General features: G+C 45.4%; 1 protein-coding gene across 1 annotated transcript in view; it reads right to left on the bottom strand.

Annotated features, from left to right (window-relative positions):
- BAIAP2L2 (BAR/IMD domain containing adaptor protein 2 like 2) overlaps positions 1 to 15,599 on the bottom strand; it is a 216,787-nt gene that overhangs the window by 178,716 nt on the left and 22,472 nt on the right. Inside the window, exon 3 of the mRNA XM_063941534.1 lies at positions 5,184 to 5,270. Coding sequence (XP_063797604.1) covers positions 5,184 to 5,270 — 87 coding nt within the window. The remainder of the gene's footprint in view (positions 1 to 5,183; positions 5,271 to 15,599) is intronic.

The raw sequence follows: 15,599 nt of genomic DNA, 5'->3' as shown, positions 1-15,599 counted from the left end.
TCAATCTCAATGCACGTGTGAAAATGGCGGAGACGCGCGGCTCCTTAAATAGAATCCGAGTCTCGCGAGAATCCGACAGCGGGATGATGACGTTCGGGCGCGCTCGGGTTAACCGAGCAAGGCGGGAGGATCCGAGTCGCTCGGACCCGTGTAAAAAAAAAGGTGAAGTTCGGGCGGGTTCGGATTCCGAGGAACCGAACCCGCTCATCACTAATAGGCACTTTATATTAAATGCGAATATTAGCATTTCTAGTTATAAATGAATCCCTAGTCACTATAAATAAGCACCTGCACCTGTACGTTTAATGCACAAGCACTTTAATATGTGAACCTTAGCATTTGTAGCTATAAATTAATCCTGAGTCTCTCCATGCACTTTAATATTAATTCAATTCACCATTGCACTATAAATTAACACCTACACTTGCACGTTTATTTTCTGCCCAATATCATAAATATAAATACTATGTTATGTCACCACCCATCTTTAAGTTGTTAATATATGATTTTGAACTGATAAAAGTATGTATTCCTGATGCATCTATCTTTATTTTTATATGTGGAACGGTTACCATGGATACCGGAGCAAGGCTGTGTTTGATACACAAAAAAATGGCCACCGCTTTCTTAAATCCTATGGACAAAGTTCCATCTAACATGGCCGCCGGGAGAGGACATAACACAAGACTTCCTCCTTTCCCCTGGATCACAGACACTTGTAGAAGACACTGAGGACTGTATTATAACATCGCGCCGCCGCGGGCGCATGCGCGGACGGCAGCGGAAGTGGGGCGGAAGTGACGTCTTGCGTCTACCGTCACCGGAAGTGTGGCGGAAGTGCCGCAATTACAATGCCTAAGACAATTTTAAACCTTTTAACTACTGTTAAAATGTTGTGATTCACTCGTTTTTATTGTCATGTAGCTCCTAATGATCTGATATCTTTCAGACTGCCTTTTGTAGTAGATTGAACGTATTTAATGTATAATTGTATCACATGACTCCCTGCAAAGCTGGGACCCTCCCACCATGCTATAACTGCTATAAATAGACTTGTAGGTTCATTGTACCCTTACCCCTTGAAGAAGTCTCATCAGACGAAACGCGTTGGTCACCTTCACCTACCGCATTTAAGATAAGGGGAAAAACCTTAATACTTGCTTTTATTGTAGTTTTATATGATTCATTTAAGTGCTTTTAGATCAGTTGTGTTTTTATTGTTGTCCCATTTTTTTAAATGTCTCTTTTATGCTTAATTGTACATTAATAAATACCTTTTATTGTATAGAATTGGCAATTTTATACTTATTGCACTGACACCGTGGTCGCTTTATATCCCTCATCCCCCCCTTTTTTTCATAAATTTTATTCAGGGAATCACCATCCCTGTACGTATTTGCGGGATCCAGCTGACGCCCCAGTAGCAGCATAGGGGAGTGTCATTTTACCTTACCAATATTCTTTATACAACATATCTGTTTTTATCACAAGTGGCGCAATATCAATCTCTGTTCGATATATATATATATATATATATATATATATATATATACAATTCCAATAGTGGACAAAGAGGCACTCAAGAGGCTAATTGAAAGCAGAAATGTTGTATTGACATCAAGCGACGTTTCGGGGCAGAGCCCCTTCTTCAATACCAGGTGTATTGGTATGCTTTGAAGAAGGGGCTCTGCCCCGAAACGTCGCTTGATGTCAATACAACATTTCTGCTTTCAATTAGCCTCTTGAGTGCCTCTTTGTCCACTATTGGAATTGTACACATTTTGAGGATTAAGGCACCGGGGCATGCTGTTGTTCAAAGCTGACTGCCGGCTGATTTGGCTCTGTATATATATATATATATATATATATATATATATACTAATAAACTACTATAACGTGTGTGTGTGTGTGTGTGTGTGTGTGTGTGTGTGTGTGTGTGTGTGTGTGTGTGTGTGTGTGTTCACATGGGGGGTAATTCCAAGTTGATCGCAGCAGGAATTTTTTTAGCAGTTGGGCAAAACCATGTGCACTGCAGGGGAGGCAGATATAACATGTGCAGAGAGAGTTAGATTTGGGTGTGGTGTGTTCAATCTGCAATCTAATTTGCAGTGTAAAAATAAAGCAGCCAGTATTTACCCTGCACAGAAACAAAATAACCCACCCAAATCTAACTCTCTCTGCACATGCTATATCTGCCTCCCCTGCAGTGCACATGGTTTTGCATGTCACATCTAATTTGCACGACTCATAACACAGCTCCCATTTTGCACGCCACACTCATTAAGATGTGCAGGTGTTCATTGCAGTGACAGGAATAAAGAGGACTGGAAACAAGGGCAGTAAGTTAAGTAGTATAATCGGATGGAATCGTATGGGGGGCCGTGACACTAAGGGCCTAATTCAAAATTTTGCACGGCTATGATCAGCCACCCTGACATGTGGAGGGGACGCCCAGCACAGGGCTAGTCCACCTCGTATGTCTGGCCTTTCCCCTGCCGCACGGGTGCGATAGCATCGCACGGCAGCGATGCTATCACACCCGGCGAGTAAGTCTCTACCTGCGCTGGTAGGCCACTTTTCGCAGCCACCACAGCCCACCCCCCGCACAGTCCAGGCACGCCTGCGTTGCCCAGACCACGTCCTGAAAACGGCAGTGAAGCGGGGTCGGCCTGCCCCCTTCCCCCCCAGTGAAGGCCTCTGCCTGTCAATCAGGCAGAGGCAATCGCTGGGCTGAGATGCAGATTGCATCTCTGGCATGCACTTGCGCACTGCGACGCATGCATATGCGCAGTTCAGACCTGATCGCCCAGTGTGCGAAAACACACAGCGTCTGACTTGGCCCCTAGGAGTGGAGTGCTGAGGCAATCTGCAGATGCTGGGTAGATATATTTACTAGTGTGTGTGTGTCTATTTATCTACACACACAAACAATGTGGTATGTCTGTGGGAATGTATATAAATCTAAGGGTATGTGGTGATGTCTGCGGAGTATCTGGTTCATGTCGGTACTATGGGGGGTGCATCATTGCATGCACTTTTTCTGGGTACCAGGGCCCCATAAAACACCTCTGCATCCACCGGATCGAGGATTGGGGGTAAGGTGGTCTTAGGGGGCTGTCACCCTTTCCTGTCACCCTCTGCCTCTCCCTGTTACCCATTGCCTCTCCATCTCCCACTATCTCTCCCAGTCACCCCTGCCTCACCCTCTGCCTCTCCCCTGTGTCACTATCTCCACATAACCCTCTCTTTTCTATTACCCTCTGCTTCTTCAGAGCGTCACCCTCTCCCCGTCTTATGAATATGGCATTTGAGACCACACACCCTTTGCAATGTCACGCCCACTTTTCCAATAACCCCCCTCTTCCTCTGTCATGGTGACCCTGTCATTTTGTTCTGGGCACACCCCTGCTTGTCACCCACTGCTTCTCCACAAGTGACACCCACTGCCTCTCCCATTTGTGGGAGGACGCAAATTTATAGTTTGCAGGGGGAGACCGAACACCCTAGCACTGGCCCCTGAAACCAGTGACTGAATGTCTAATTGAATAAAGGATTGCTGTGTTATATACAGTTTAGAACAAGTCAGTGTTCAGGTTGGGAGAATAGAACTCTGGATGTAATTGCTTCTTAGTGGGTTCAAAGTCCAAACACTCCCAATATATTATACAGGCATTTCATGTCACCATGGACACCTTCCATTAATTTACCTTTCACTTCTTGTACCATAATCTACTTGTTGGAAAGTTTACTGCTGCCACTCCCATCCCTGGAAATCTCAGTCTGTGTACAAACATTGCCATAAAGACCAGATACCATTCATCTGCGTAAATTTACTTTTTTTGCTAATCTATTGAAAAGGTATCAGTCCATACATCAAGGGCCGGGCGAGCTGTGCGCTGCGGCCAGTGTCTGCAGGAGTAATTCATGCAGTCTAGCCGACCGCGTGGAATACTGCTGAAAATGTCACACCCAAAAAAGTCACCATCTTAGAATAGACAGATGCTACTTACACACTAGGATAGGACTCAGGAGGACTCTCTGTGCATCTCTCTCTCTTTAGACCCGAATGCTCTCATTAGATAATAGGTTACACAGGACCCAGATACCCAGGCAGGAAGGAGAAGAAGCTGGGATCAGCCCCCCCCCACCCCCCCCCCTTCCTCCCTTGCCCCCACTCCACATCTCACCTATGGTCAGAAAGCTCAGTTGGTAGCTCATGAAACCTGATACTCCTGTGTCTCTGCCTACACTGCATACTGTCCTACTCACATTCTGGCTGTCTGCTTCTGCTGCTGCACCAGATGGAGAGCTAGTGATATCACTGTGCTTATGTGGGGGGGGGGGGGGGGAGGGGGCCTTTACAGATGGGGGCATGGTGTTCAGTGTACCCTATGCCCCACCTTAATCTGGCTATGCCTGAAGTAAGCATAAAGAAGCAAAAACTCAAAATAAGTATCCTCACCTCGGGCTGTCTTCCTCTACATGCCGTCACAACACTGTATATTATGTAAAGAGCATAAAATACTGCCATACCTAGGGCAGTGAGACTGTAACCACCACCCAGAGCCCAATGGTGATGTGGTGGCACAGTTGCTGACAGCACCAGTCTCTTGCCTGTGGGGTGCTTGGAGGGGCTTTCCGCTGCCAGAAGAGGCCCAGTGCCTACCCTCCTTTCCTGGATTTCTGTTCTGTGATGTGCGCTGGGTACCAGTTGGGGCCAACACATTGCGCAGAAGAGTAGTTTGCCAAAATGCTCTCTCCCAGTTCGGTAGGGCACAAGGTAAACTATATATTTCAGTATTCCATGTAGAATTTTATGCAATTTGATACTTACAGTACTACTTGTAGAAAACTGATAGTTGAATGCAGTTTGGTAATAATTTTGTTACAGGAGAAAACTGCAGTGTACTGTATCTGTATGACCAGCAGTGAAAGCGGAGTTTAGCTAAATAAGTTTACGTTTTGACCCTAATGATCAAAGTTCTGCTGTCCCCAAAATCTCTTACATGTGTGTCCATAGGAGCCAGCTCATTAGATGCTTTGAGTGCTTGAGCACCCCCAATATTTGTGCTGCTTGCAGTCATGTCTATGACATTTATTAGTCACATGGTGGATGCAATATAAGCATCATTTAAAAAATGTTACAAAGCATCCTCCAGTTCTTTCTCTCTCCTTACACTTACCCAGTCCATGACACACGGAGTTCTGTAGTGCCAGTTCACCTATCTTCTTAATGGCGTTATAATAAGTTTCAGCTACTTCAGACAGAGCTGGGGATAAAGGACAAAGATTAATTCAAACCAAGCACTAAAAACAAAACTAACTACCCGCTTGAATAAATAAGGGATGATATATTGTACGATATACTAGTACCTGTATAAGGGGGGTAATTCCAAGTTAATCGCAGCAGGAATTTTGTTAGCAGTTGGGCAAAACCATGGGGGTAATTCCAAGTTGATCGCAGCAGGAATTTTGTCAGCAGTTGGGCAAAACCATGTGCACTGCAGAGGAGGCAGATATAGCATGTGCAGAAAGAGTTAGATTTGGATGGGTTATTTTGTTTCTGTGCAGGGTAAATACTGGCTGCTTTATTTTTACACTGCAAATTAGATTGCAGATTGAACTCACCACACCCAAATCTAACTCTCTCTGCACATGTTAAATCTGCCTCCCCTGCAGTGCACGTGGTTTTGCCCAACTGCTAACAAAATTCCTGCTGCGATCAACTTGGAATTACCCCCCATGTGAACTGCAGGGGAGGCAGATTTAACATGTGCAGAGAGAGTTAGATTTGGGTGTGGTGTGTTCAATCTGCAATCTAATTTGCAGTGTAAAAATAAAGCAGCCAGTATTTACCCTGCACAGAAACAAAATAACCCACCCAAATCTAACTCTTTCTGCACATGTTATATCTGCCTCCCCTGCAGTGCACACGGGGGGTCATTCCGAGTTGTTCGCTCGTTGCCGATTTTCACTATACTGCGATTAGTCGCTTACTGCGCATGCGCAAGGTTCGCATAGCGCATGCGCTTAGTTATTTTACACAAAAGTTAGGTATTTTACTCACGGCGTAACAAAGTTTTTTCATCGTTCTGCTGATCGGTGAGTGATTGACAGGAAGTGGGTGTTTCTGGGCGGAAACTGACCATTTTCTGGGAGTGTGCGGAAAAACGCAGGCGTTTCAGGGAAAAAACGCAGGAGTGGCTGGCTGAACGCTGGGTGTGTTTGTGACGTCAAACCAGGAACGAAACTGACTGAACTGATTGCAATGTAGGAGTAAGTCTCGAGCTACTCAGAAACTGCTAAGAATTTTCTATTCGCAATTCTGCTAATCTTTCGTTCGCAATTCTGCTATGCTAAGATACACTCCCAGAGGCCGGCGGCTTAGCGTGTGCAATGCTGCTAAAAGCAGCTAGCGAGCGAACAACTCGGAATGAGGGCCATGGTTTTGCCCAACTGCTAACAAAATTCCTGCTGCAATCAACTCAGAATTACCCCCATAGTGTGTTCTCAAAATCTTCTGATTTTTTGGAAAATGTGTTAGGTGTACTGTATTCTGTAATTTGGAGCACCATGTTTAAAATATAGGCGGATAACATGGCTTATGCATTCTTGTACTCATTTGCACTCCAACACAGGCAAACAAAAAAGGATGCATTGAAATGTGTATTTGCAGCCATGCGTATGTTTAGTTAGACACAACCTCCAATGCCCATAGTCCTAGGTTTGCCTGATACTGTTAGTATTAAATACATGTGGGAGAAAACAGCTCTGTTTTGAGGGGGTGGAGCTAAATGATGTAATTTGTATCATTTAGCCCCGCCCCTTCCTCTAGGACACGTGAAACATGGCAATTTTCCACTACAGGGATGAGGCCTAATGACATGACAGCCAGACCCCGCCCCCCAAAGTTACCTGCACACTCTCCTCTATGGAAGAGTCCAAGAAAGTAAGCAAGTATGATTAAATATGATTTGCTCATTGCCATATTTGTACACAATATAATAATGTAGTTAAGCAGAATTTACCAATAAATAATATAAAATCTAATTAAATATGACCATAAATACAAATGAAATTAAACAAAAACCTATGTTGATTTCCCTGTACAAAAGAAATGGCAGCCTTCTTTCCTGCTGCAGTAAAAATGTAAATAATGATTTAGTAATGGAAATAATTATCAGCTAGAGCGGTTGAAGAGATTCAAAGGGAACTCCATTCTACAACAGATGCGTGTACAGCAGTTACCAAGTGTCCCTTACCTATGGTTGCCATGTTAGACATTGGATCACTCTGCTGGGTGTCTCCGTTCCCAGCACTAGAGGCAGCTTCCCTGCTCTAATGTTTTCCCTCCTAGTGTCAGTGCAAGAGGAGGTGCTTTGTGCACAGTCTGAGAGAGTTCTTCCTGGGAGAGACAACTGCACTGACATGCAGCATCTGCTCTTCTCAGTGTGTGACCTTGTCTACCCCGCAGCCGCACCCTGTGTGTATACAGCCATATCTTGTGTGTACTAAGACGCTGTGTTACCGCTGTACTGCTTCACATGTATACTGTGAGTTCCTGCTGCTGCAGAACATCTTCTATATACTACAAGTTGTTATCTCTGTTATATGAATAAACCAATGATCCTGGTTAAGTGCCGTTGTGTGGACTAACATCCCTATCTGACACTGCAACACTCTGCCAACAAGTTATGGACCCAGGACCCCAAGTCAGAAAAGCATTCTAAAAACAGAGGTACATAAGAAATAAAAGTACAGCTGATTAAAGAAGGAGTACTTTTATTAAATATAGAGAAGAATGTACAGTACAGGGAACAGCGTGAACTTTACAAAGCTAAAGGGCTCAGAGAATTACACAACGCGGAAATTTGCCATGGAGATGCAGCTTAAGCAGGATAAGTTGTAGAAAGTCACAATTGAGCCAGGAGCAGACACAAACCCAGTTGAAGTGGATAGAGTGATCGGAACGATAGGCTTGGCCGTGGAACAACACGTCTACTCCATTATCAGCGGGAAGGTGTCAGCCAAAGACATGTGGGCAGCTCTGCAAATGACGTTGTTAGGCGCCGGGGTCCGCTCGTCGGTGCGGCCCGGCGCCTAGCAACCAGGGACGCCGTACGCGTACAGCCGCCGGCTCCCTGGCAACGCTAGACGCCGGGCGCACTGAGCCGCACGGACCCTAGCAACGGGGACGCCACTGGCGGACCGCGTTCCCCGTTGCTGGGTCCAGTTAAAATGATTGTGCACCTGTTTCCTGGCCGTGCAGCAAGGCAGCTGCACGGCATTTGTGTAATCAGCCCTGTCAGCAGCTGATTGGAGGACTCCTGTTTATATGCACTCTCAGGGCTTCTCACAGACGCCGGTAATAGCTTCCTGCATGCTGTCCTTGTTTGCTGAGAGTCTGTTTCCAGTCTTGCTGTATCCGGTCGTTCCAGTCTCCAGTAGTCCTGTACTCGGAAGTTGTCATCTTGTTCCTGGAGTCCTGACTGATCACCGTTTAACATCCAGTGGTGTTCGTGAGTCGCGGCTTTGACGTGTGTTGCGGCTTGGCCGCTTTACCATTTATTATTTGTGTTTTGGAGCATTTTGCGGAGGGTTCCGCTTCCACAGGTCCACTCTGGTATCCGGCGGTGCTGGGTAGGAGTATTGGACAAGTGGATTTTTGGTTGTCCTTTTCCCTGGCGGTTTTTCCGCACATACTTCAGGTCTTTGCTAGTTAGCTTGTTGCCCCTGGCCTGTTGTCAGTCAGAGGTCCTCTTGTTATCATCCTGCCTCGGATTTCCCTTTGTCTCTCATTAAGACCGGGGGGCACCGGAGTTGGGCAGACATAATCCGCTCTTCAAACGTGGCTGCCAAGGGCTCAAGAAACCATAGTCTCGCAAGGGATTTCCGATAGCACGGGTGAGACAATAGAGTTAGGGCGCCAGGGGCAACTAGTCTTTCCTGCTCCCGTTACCAGCATTCCATTCCAGCGCTCTGGTCATTGTCATAAGATCTCCTCTGGTCAGGAGTGCTGGAATCATAACAGGCGTATGAGGACAAAGGTCTGATGAGAAGAATAAACTTAAGGCGTATGCTGTACGGGACAAAGTTAAGTGCCTGTAAAGACATGAATGATTAAATTGATAAATTCTGTCAATAGCTCAGCAGTTGGCATCTGTAGGGGCACAGGTGGACAATGAGGAAGTGGTAGGGGCGATGTTACAGAATCTGACACCAGAATTTGAGGCAAGCTGTTGCAGTTCCAAGAACGTATTCCTGTCGAGACACATGCTGGAGGTTCTGCCTTATTCACCAAAGATACTAAGTCCAGAAAGCTCAAGTTCAAGCGCTTTAAATGTCACAAGGTGGGGCACAAGGCCTCAGATTGCAGACTGAGAAATTTCAGTGGTACACAGAAGAAGCATGACAAACCAAATGAGTCAACATTGAATGTAGCAGATAGCCGCAAGAAGGATTGCTAGTACATGGACTCGGGGGCCACTAGGCATTTCAGTTGTAATCAGGAATGATTCAATTCACTGACAGCATGTGAACCCATTACAGTAAAAGGGATTCGAGACAAAGTCCTTACTGCTTAAAAATTTTGGACAATCACAGTGTGTCTAAGAATTAAAGGTGAAACAGTTATTACTGACATCCAAGATGTCTTGTTCGTGCCAGAATTGGGAAGCAATCTTATTGCTATAAGCGTCCTGGAGAAAAAGGGTTACAGAGTCCAGTTTGCAAAGGGCAAATGTATGGTGCAAAATGAGAAAGGGACTGTAATTGCTTCAGCATCCCAGTGCAACCAACTGTATGTCCTGGACACCGAGCAGTGTTCTGCAATGGCGGCCTCTGATTCAAACCAGTCGATTGAGCTGTGGCACAGGTGCCTAGGTCATCTGGAATATGACAATGTCCAGGAACTACTCAATGTTATGGCAACTGGAATCACTGTGAGCAATACTGAGAAACCTGTGTGTAAGAGTTGTATAAAAGGAAAGCAGACTCGCACCCCATTTCCTACAGTAAGTCTACTAGTAAAGCGGAAATACCACTAGCCCTAGTGCATACTGACGTATGTGGTCTGATGGAGAGGGAATCAATGAGTGGCTACAGGTATTTTATAACATTTATTGATGATGCCACAAAGATGACATGTGTATTTCATGATAGCTAAAAGTAAAGTTGGCAATAAAATTGCGGAATACAAGAACCTGGTGGAGACTCAGACGGGTCTGAAATTAAAAGTCTTGAGATTCGACAATGGCGGAGAGTATGACAACTGAGTTTTAGCACAGCTCCTGAAAAAATATGGCATATAGCATCAACTAACAATTGCTTACATGCCAGAACAAAACGGTGTGAGTGAGCGTGCAAATCGTACAATTGTTGATAGAGGACGGACTATGTTGAGTGACGCAGGCCTGGAGAAAAGCTTTTGGGTGGAAGCAGTGTCTACTGCAGTATATCTTAAAAACCGTGTTTTCACAGTAGCCGTAAAAGGTAAAAGGCCACTGGAGGCGTGGTCCAAGGAAAAGCCAGCTGTCAATCATCTCCGTGTCTTCGGCTGTAAAGTTTATGCACATATACCTAAGGAGAAAAGACGGATATTACATCCAAAGTCAGTGGAATGTATTATTCTAGGAAACTGTGAAGAAAGCAAAGGATACATGCTTTGGGACATTACAAACAAACGTCTTCTAAAGTCTAAAGATGTGATGTTCCACGAGACAGCACCAAACAGTGGAACAAGAATCACAGCAACAATATGTATCGCTGGATGTACGGGCAGCAGATAGCATGTCTGAACCTGAAAGAGTTAATGTGGGCACCCAATCAGGAAACAGAAGTTCCATGAGGAGCAATAAAGGTGTTCCATCCAAAAGATACACTGAGGAATATGCAAATATAGCTTACTGTGAACCCCAAAATATACAAGAAGAAAAATCAAGTAGTAAATGGAAAGAATGGAAGTCAGCAATAGATACAGAGCTGTCAGCTCTGGATAATAATACTACATGGACTGTAGTTGACAGGCCGAATAACCGTAAGACAATCAAAAACAAGTGGGCCTTTTGCAGAAAGCTGAATGCAGATGGGACTATTGGTCATTTTAAAGCCCTCCTTGTTGTTAAAGGATACACAAATAAATCTGGGAACGACTACGGAGAGATCTTTTTGCCTGTCACAAGGTACAGCACCTTGAGGTTAGTCATTGCCATTGCTACACTTCATGATTAATTGTTATACCAGTTAGACATTGATTCTGCATTCCTAAATGGTGACTTAATTGAGGAGATTTATATGGAACCACCTGAACATTATGACAAGAATATGTTCAAAGAGGGAAAAGTTTGCCTCTTAAAAGAAATCTTTGTACGGCCTAAAGCAAAGTGGTCATTGCTGGATTGTAAAGCTGGATGCTGTGCTGCTAGAGATGAACTTTGTTAGGTCAGAGACGGATCACTGCTTATATCACAAAACTATAGAAGAAAAGTGGTTCATCATAGTTGTGTACGTGGATGATCTATTGATAGCAGGTCAAGAAGAGCACATTACTGATGTAAAACAGCAGCTGAAACAAATATTCAAGCTAAAGGATTTAGTCCCTGCAAATCATTTGTTAGGTATGAGGATTGTACAAAACCTGAAGGATGGGACTGTTACAGTTGATCATCAGACATATATTGAAGCAATACTTCGCAAGTATGGAATATCTGATGCAAAATCAGTGAGCACTCATATTGAGAATAGAGATGAGCAGATTCGGTTTTACTCGGTTTTACTCGGTTCTCAAAACCGAATCTTATTGGCTATCCAAAACACGTGACATCCGTGAGCCAATAAGATTCGGTTTTGAGAACCGAGTAAAACCGAGTAAAACCGAATCCGCTCATCTCTAATTGAGAAGAGCATAAAGATGGTAAAGGCCGTGTCACCAACCAGCCAGGAGGAGATAGAGGAAATGAGAGAGGTTCTTTATAAAAATGCTATTGGTAGCTTAATGTATGCAAGTATTGGGACTCGCTCCAACATCACACATGCAGTGAGCCAGGCAAGCCAGTTTACATTTAACCCTGGGAGGCAATACTGGATTGCAGTCAAAAAAATCTTAAGGTACTTAAAAGGTACAAGTTCATTAAAGTTGGTGTTTACAAAGTCAAAAGGTACGACTTTGGAATTTTTTTTTTATACCGTGGGGATCAGATGAGGATGACCGTCGTTCCTACATGGGATACTTGTTCGTTTTGGCAGGCGCAGCCGTCAGCTAGGTGGGCAGAGAGCAACCCCCTGTTGCCCTATCCAACACTGAGGCGGAGTACATGGCACTTACAGAAACTGCAAAAGAAGCTTTATAGATAAAGGAGGCTTTATATGAGCTTATCCTTCTTTACCACAGTGAGACTATCAACATTGCATGTGATAACAAGGGAGAAATTGATTTGTCTTCCAGTCTCAAGCATTATGGACGGTCCAAAAACATTGCCATTAGACATCACTTTATCCATGGGTTAGTGGAAAACAAGTCTGTCAATGTAGATTACATAGCAAGCGGGAGCAATGCTGCTGATATGTTGACAAAGGGACTGTCATCACACTTGCTGGATATGTTCATAACAAAATGTGGACTGGAATACTTCTGAGAAATGTTGATTTGTTTTACTGTTTGCTTACCATGCTTTATTAATGTGTTTTTAGTTACAGGAAAACTTTACTGAGAAATGTTTTTGATGAAGTGTTATACAAATGTATGTAACCGGAGACAGCCTTGAGCGAGGGGGGGAGGGGGGTTAGAGAATGGATCACTCTACTGTCTGTCTCCATTCCCAGCACTAGAGACAGCTTCCCTGCTCTAGTATTTTGCCTCCTAGTGTCAGCTCAGTGCAGGAGGAGGTGCTTTCGGTCACGCTTGGCTTGAGTTGGGAATCTGACGACTGATAATTGACTGAGGGAGCAGCTATCGGCAAAGGAAGGAAACGAGGTGGCTGAATGTAGTTCTTACTCATGGATTGAAGACTTAGGCCTGAAGATGTAGAGGGGTACGCAATGAGGACAATGAACGAGAACGATACACTGAAGAAAGATTAATTCAGCTTTACTGAGACCTCAATCATACACAATGAGCACCGTCAGCAAACGGAGACCCTCTACCAGATAGAGGACCCAGCGGTTAAACCGAAAGAGCAGGTGGACTGGGAGCAAAGCACTGCAATAACAGAAATGACTACTGGGCAGCCACAAAAGAACTAGGATACCAGGGGTTAACCTGGGAGCACAGAGCTTGAGCACCTTACAGCAGCAAGTAACTTGAAGCAGTGCCACCATGACTAAGCATCAACCTCTTTTTATTAGGGATTAATAAATGATTGGCTGGATGCGAACTGGGATACCTATTGGCTTGGCTTGGTCTCCAACATGGCGGCTCCTTGCACTGAGGACACATGTGGAACCAACACACAGCCACTATCTCAGGCCTCAGCCTCCCAGATGCCGCACTCCAGCAACAGAACACTTGGAAACAGACACCTACGGCTGCCATGCTCCGCACCCCAGGACCCGGACCCCGGCCTCCAGACACCCGTCAGCTGCACCGGAGGACCTCGCGGCCGCAGCTCCTATCCACTGCAGCCACACCAGCCGGCTAACAGGGAGGCCGCAGGGACCAGAACCGGAGGTAAGACTCCAGATGCTGACACTTTGTGCACAGTCTGAGTGAGTTGTTCCTAGGAGAGACAACTGCACTGACATGCAGCTTCTGCTCTCCTCAGTGTGTGACCTTGTCTATCCTGCAGTCGCACACTGTGTGTATACAGCCGCATCTTGGGGGTCATTCAGAGTTGATTGCTAGCTGAAAATGTTCGCTGTGCAGCGATGATGCAAAAAAACGGCACTTCTGCGTATGCGTATGCGGCGCAATGCGCATGCGCAACATACTTTCACAACGGCCGATGTAGTTTCACACAAGGTCTAGCGATGCTTTTCAGTCGCAATAGCCGCCGCAGAGTGATTGACATGAAGTGGGCGTTTTTGGGTGGCAACTGACCGTTTTCAGGGAGTGTTCAGAAAAACGCAGGCGTGCCAGGAAAAACGCAGGCGTGGCTGGATGAACGCAGGGCGTGTTTGTTACATCAAATCCGGAACTGAATGGTCTAAAGTGATCGCAAGCGCTGAGTAGGTCTGGAGCTGCTCTAAAACTGCACAATTTTTTTTTTGTAGCCGTTCTGCGATGGAAGCGATCACACAATTGCAAAGCTAATACACACTCCCAGAGGGCAGCGGCTTAGCGTTTGCACGGCAGCGAAAAACTGCTAGCGAGCGACCAACTCGGAATGACCCCCCTTGTGTACTAACGTTGTGTTACCACTGTACTACTTCACATGCATACTGTGAGTTCCTGCTCCTGTAGAACATCTTCTATATACTATTACAAGCTGTTATTTCTGTTATATGAATAAACAAATCATCCTAGTTAAGTGCCGTTGTGTGGACTAACATCCCTATCCGACACCGCAACACTCTGCCATCATACCACCCTTATCCTGCATAATACAATTTCAGACAATATTGCTCTTATCAGCAGCTCCCACTAATACCTTAGAAATATGCCCTATTCAGTAAGGGGGTCATTCCGACCCATTCACACGCAACGGTTCATCGCTGCGGTGCAAACGGGTCGGAACTGCACATGCGCAGTGGCCACATTGCGCATGCGCGTCGTTACCTGGCGACATCCGTCGCCGGCAAGTAGCCAGAATAAAGAAGATAGTGATCTCTAGCGGGACCGCAAGAAGATTGACAGCGGGGAGGCGTTCCGGGACGTCTACTCACCGTTTTCCGAGCGTGATCCGAACGCAGGCGTTTCCAGGTGTTTGGAGGGCGGATGTCTGACGTCAAATTCGGGACCTTCATCGCTGGATCCGTCGCACAGGGTAAGTAGCTGCAGGGCTGGTCTTGTTTTGCACAAAACTTTTTTAGCATAGCAGGGCTGCACAAGCGATCGCAGCCTTGCTATGCTAAAATACACTCCCCCATAGGCGGTGTCTAGTTGATCACACGAGCAGCAAAAAGTTGCTACATGCGACCAACTCGGAATTACCCACTATGTCATGCACAACAAGCGCGAGTATGTTTCATGTGATAATATTTACTTGTCAGATTTGCTTTAAAAAGCTATGTAACACTATAATGTAGCCAGGTGCCTTGGACTGGCATCACAAACTGATGCATATCCTACATGCCAGTGCCTTTGAACATTCAGTTCACTCTTGTCCCAGCAAGGTGAGGGTGAGGTGCAAATTTACATCCGGGTGTGTTAAAACAGAAATCTAAATTGCAATATAAAAATAAAGCAGCCAGTATTTACCCCACACAGAAACAATATAACGCACCAAAATCTATCTCTCTCTGCACATGTTACATCTGCCCCACCTGCAGTGCTACATGTTTTGCCCAATTGTTAACTTTATTGGTTTGCTAACAACTCTGAATAACCCCCTAAGTCATCTGTTCTCAACCTAAATATCACTAAAACCTGGACTGTGGGGCTAATTCAGACCTTTTTGCACAGCGGCCGATCAGGTCTGAAGTTGAACTGCACATGCGCAGGCACC

This window comes from Pseudophryne corroboree, chromosome 9, assembly GCF_028390025.1.
Source record: "Pseudophryne corroboree isolate aPseCor3 chromosome 9, aPseCor3.hap2, whole genome shotgun sequence".
Classification (NCBI taxonomy): Eukaryota; Metazoa; Chordata; class Amphibia; order Anura; family Myobatrachidae; genus Pseudophryne; species Pseudophryne corroboree.
Note: the sequence above shows the minus strand (reverse complement) of the source record. Positions and strands in the feature narration are given on the sequence as shown.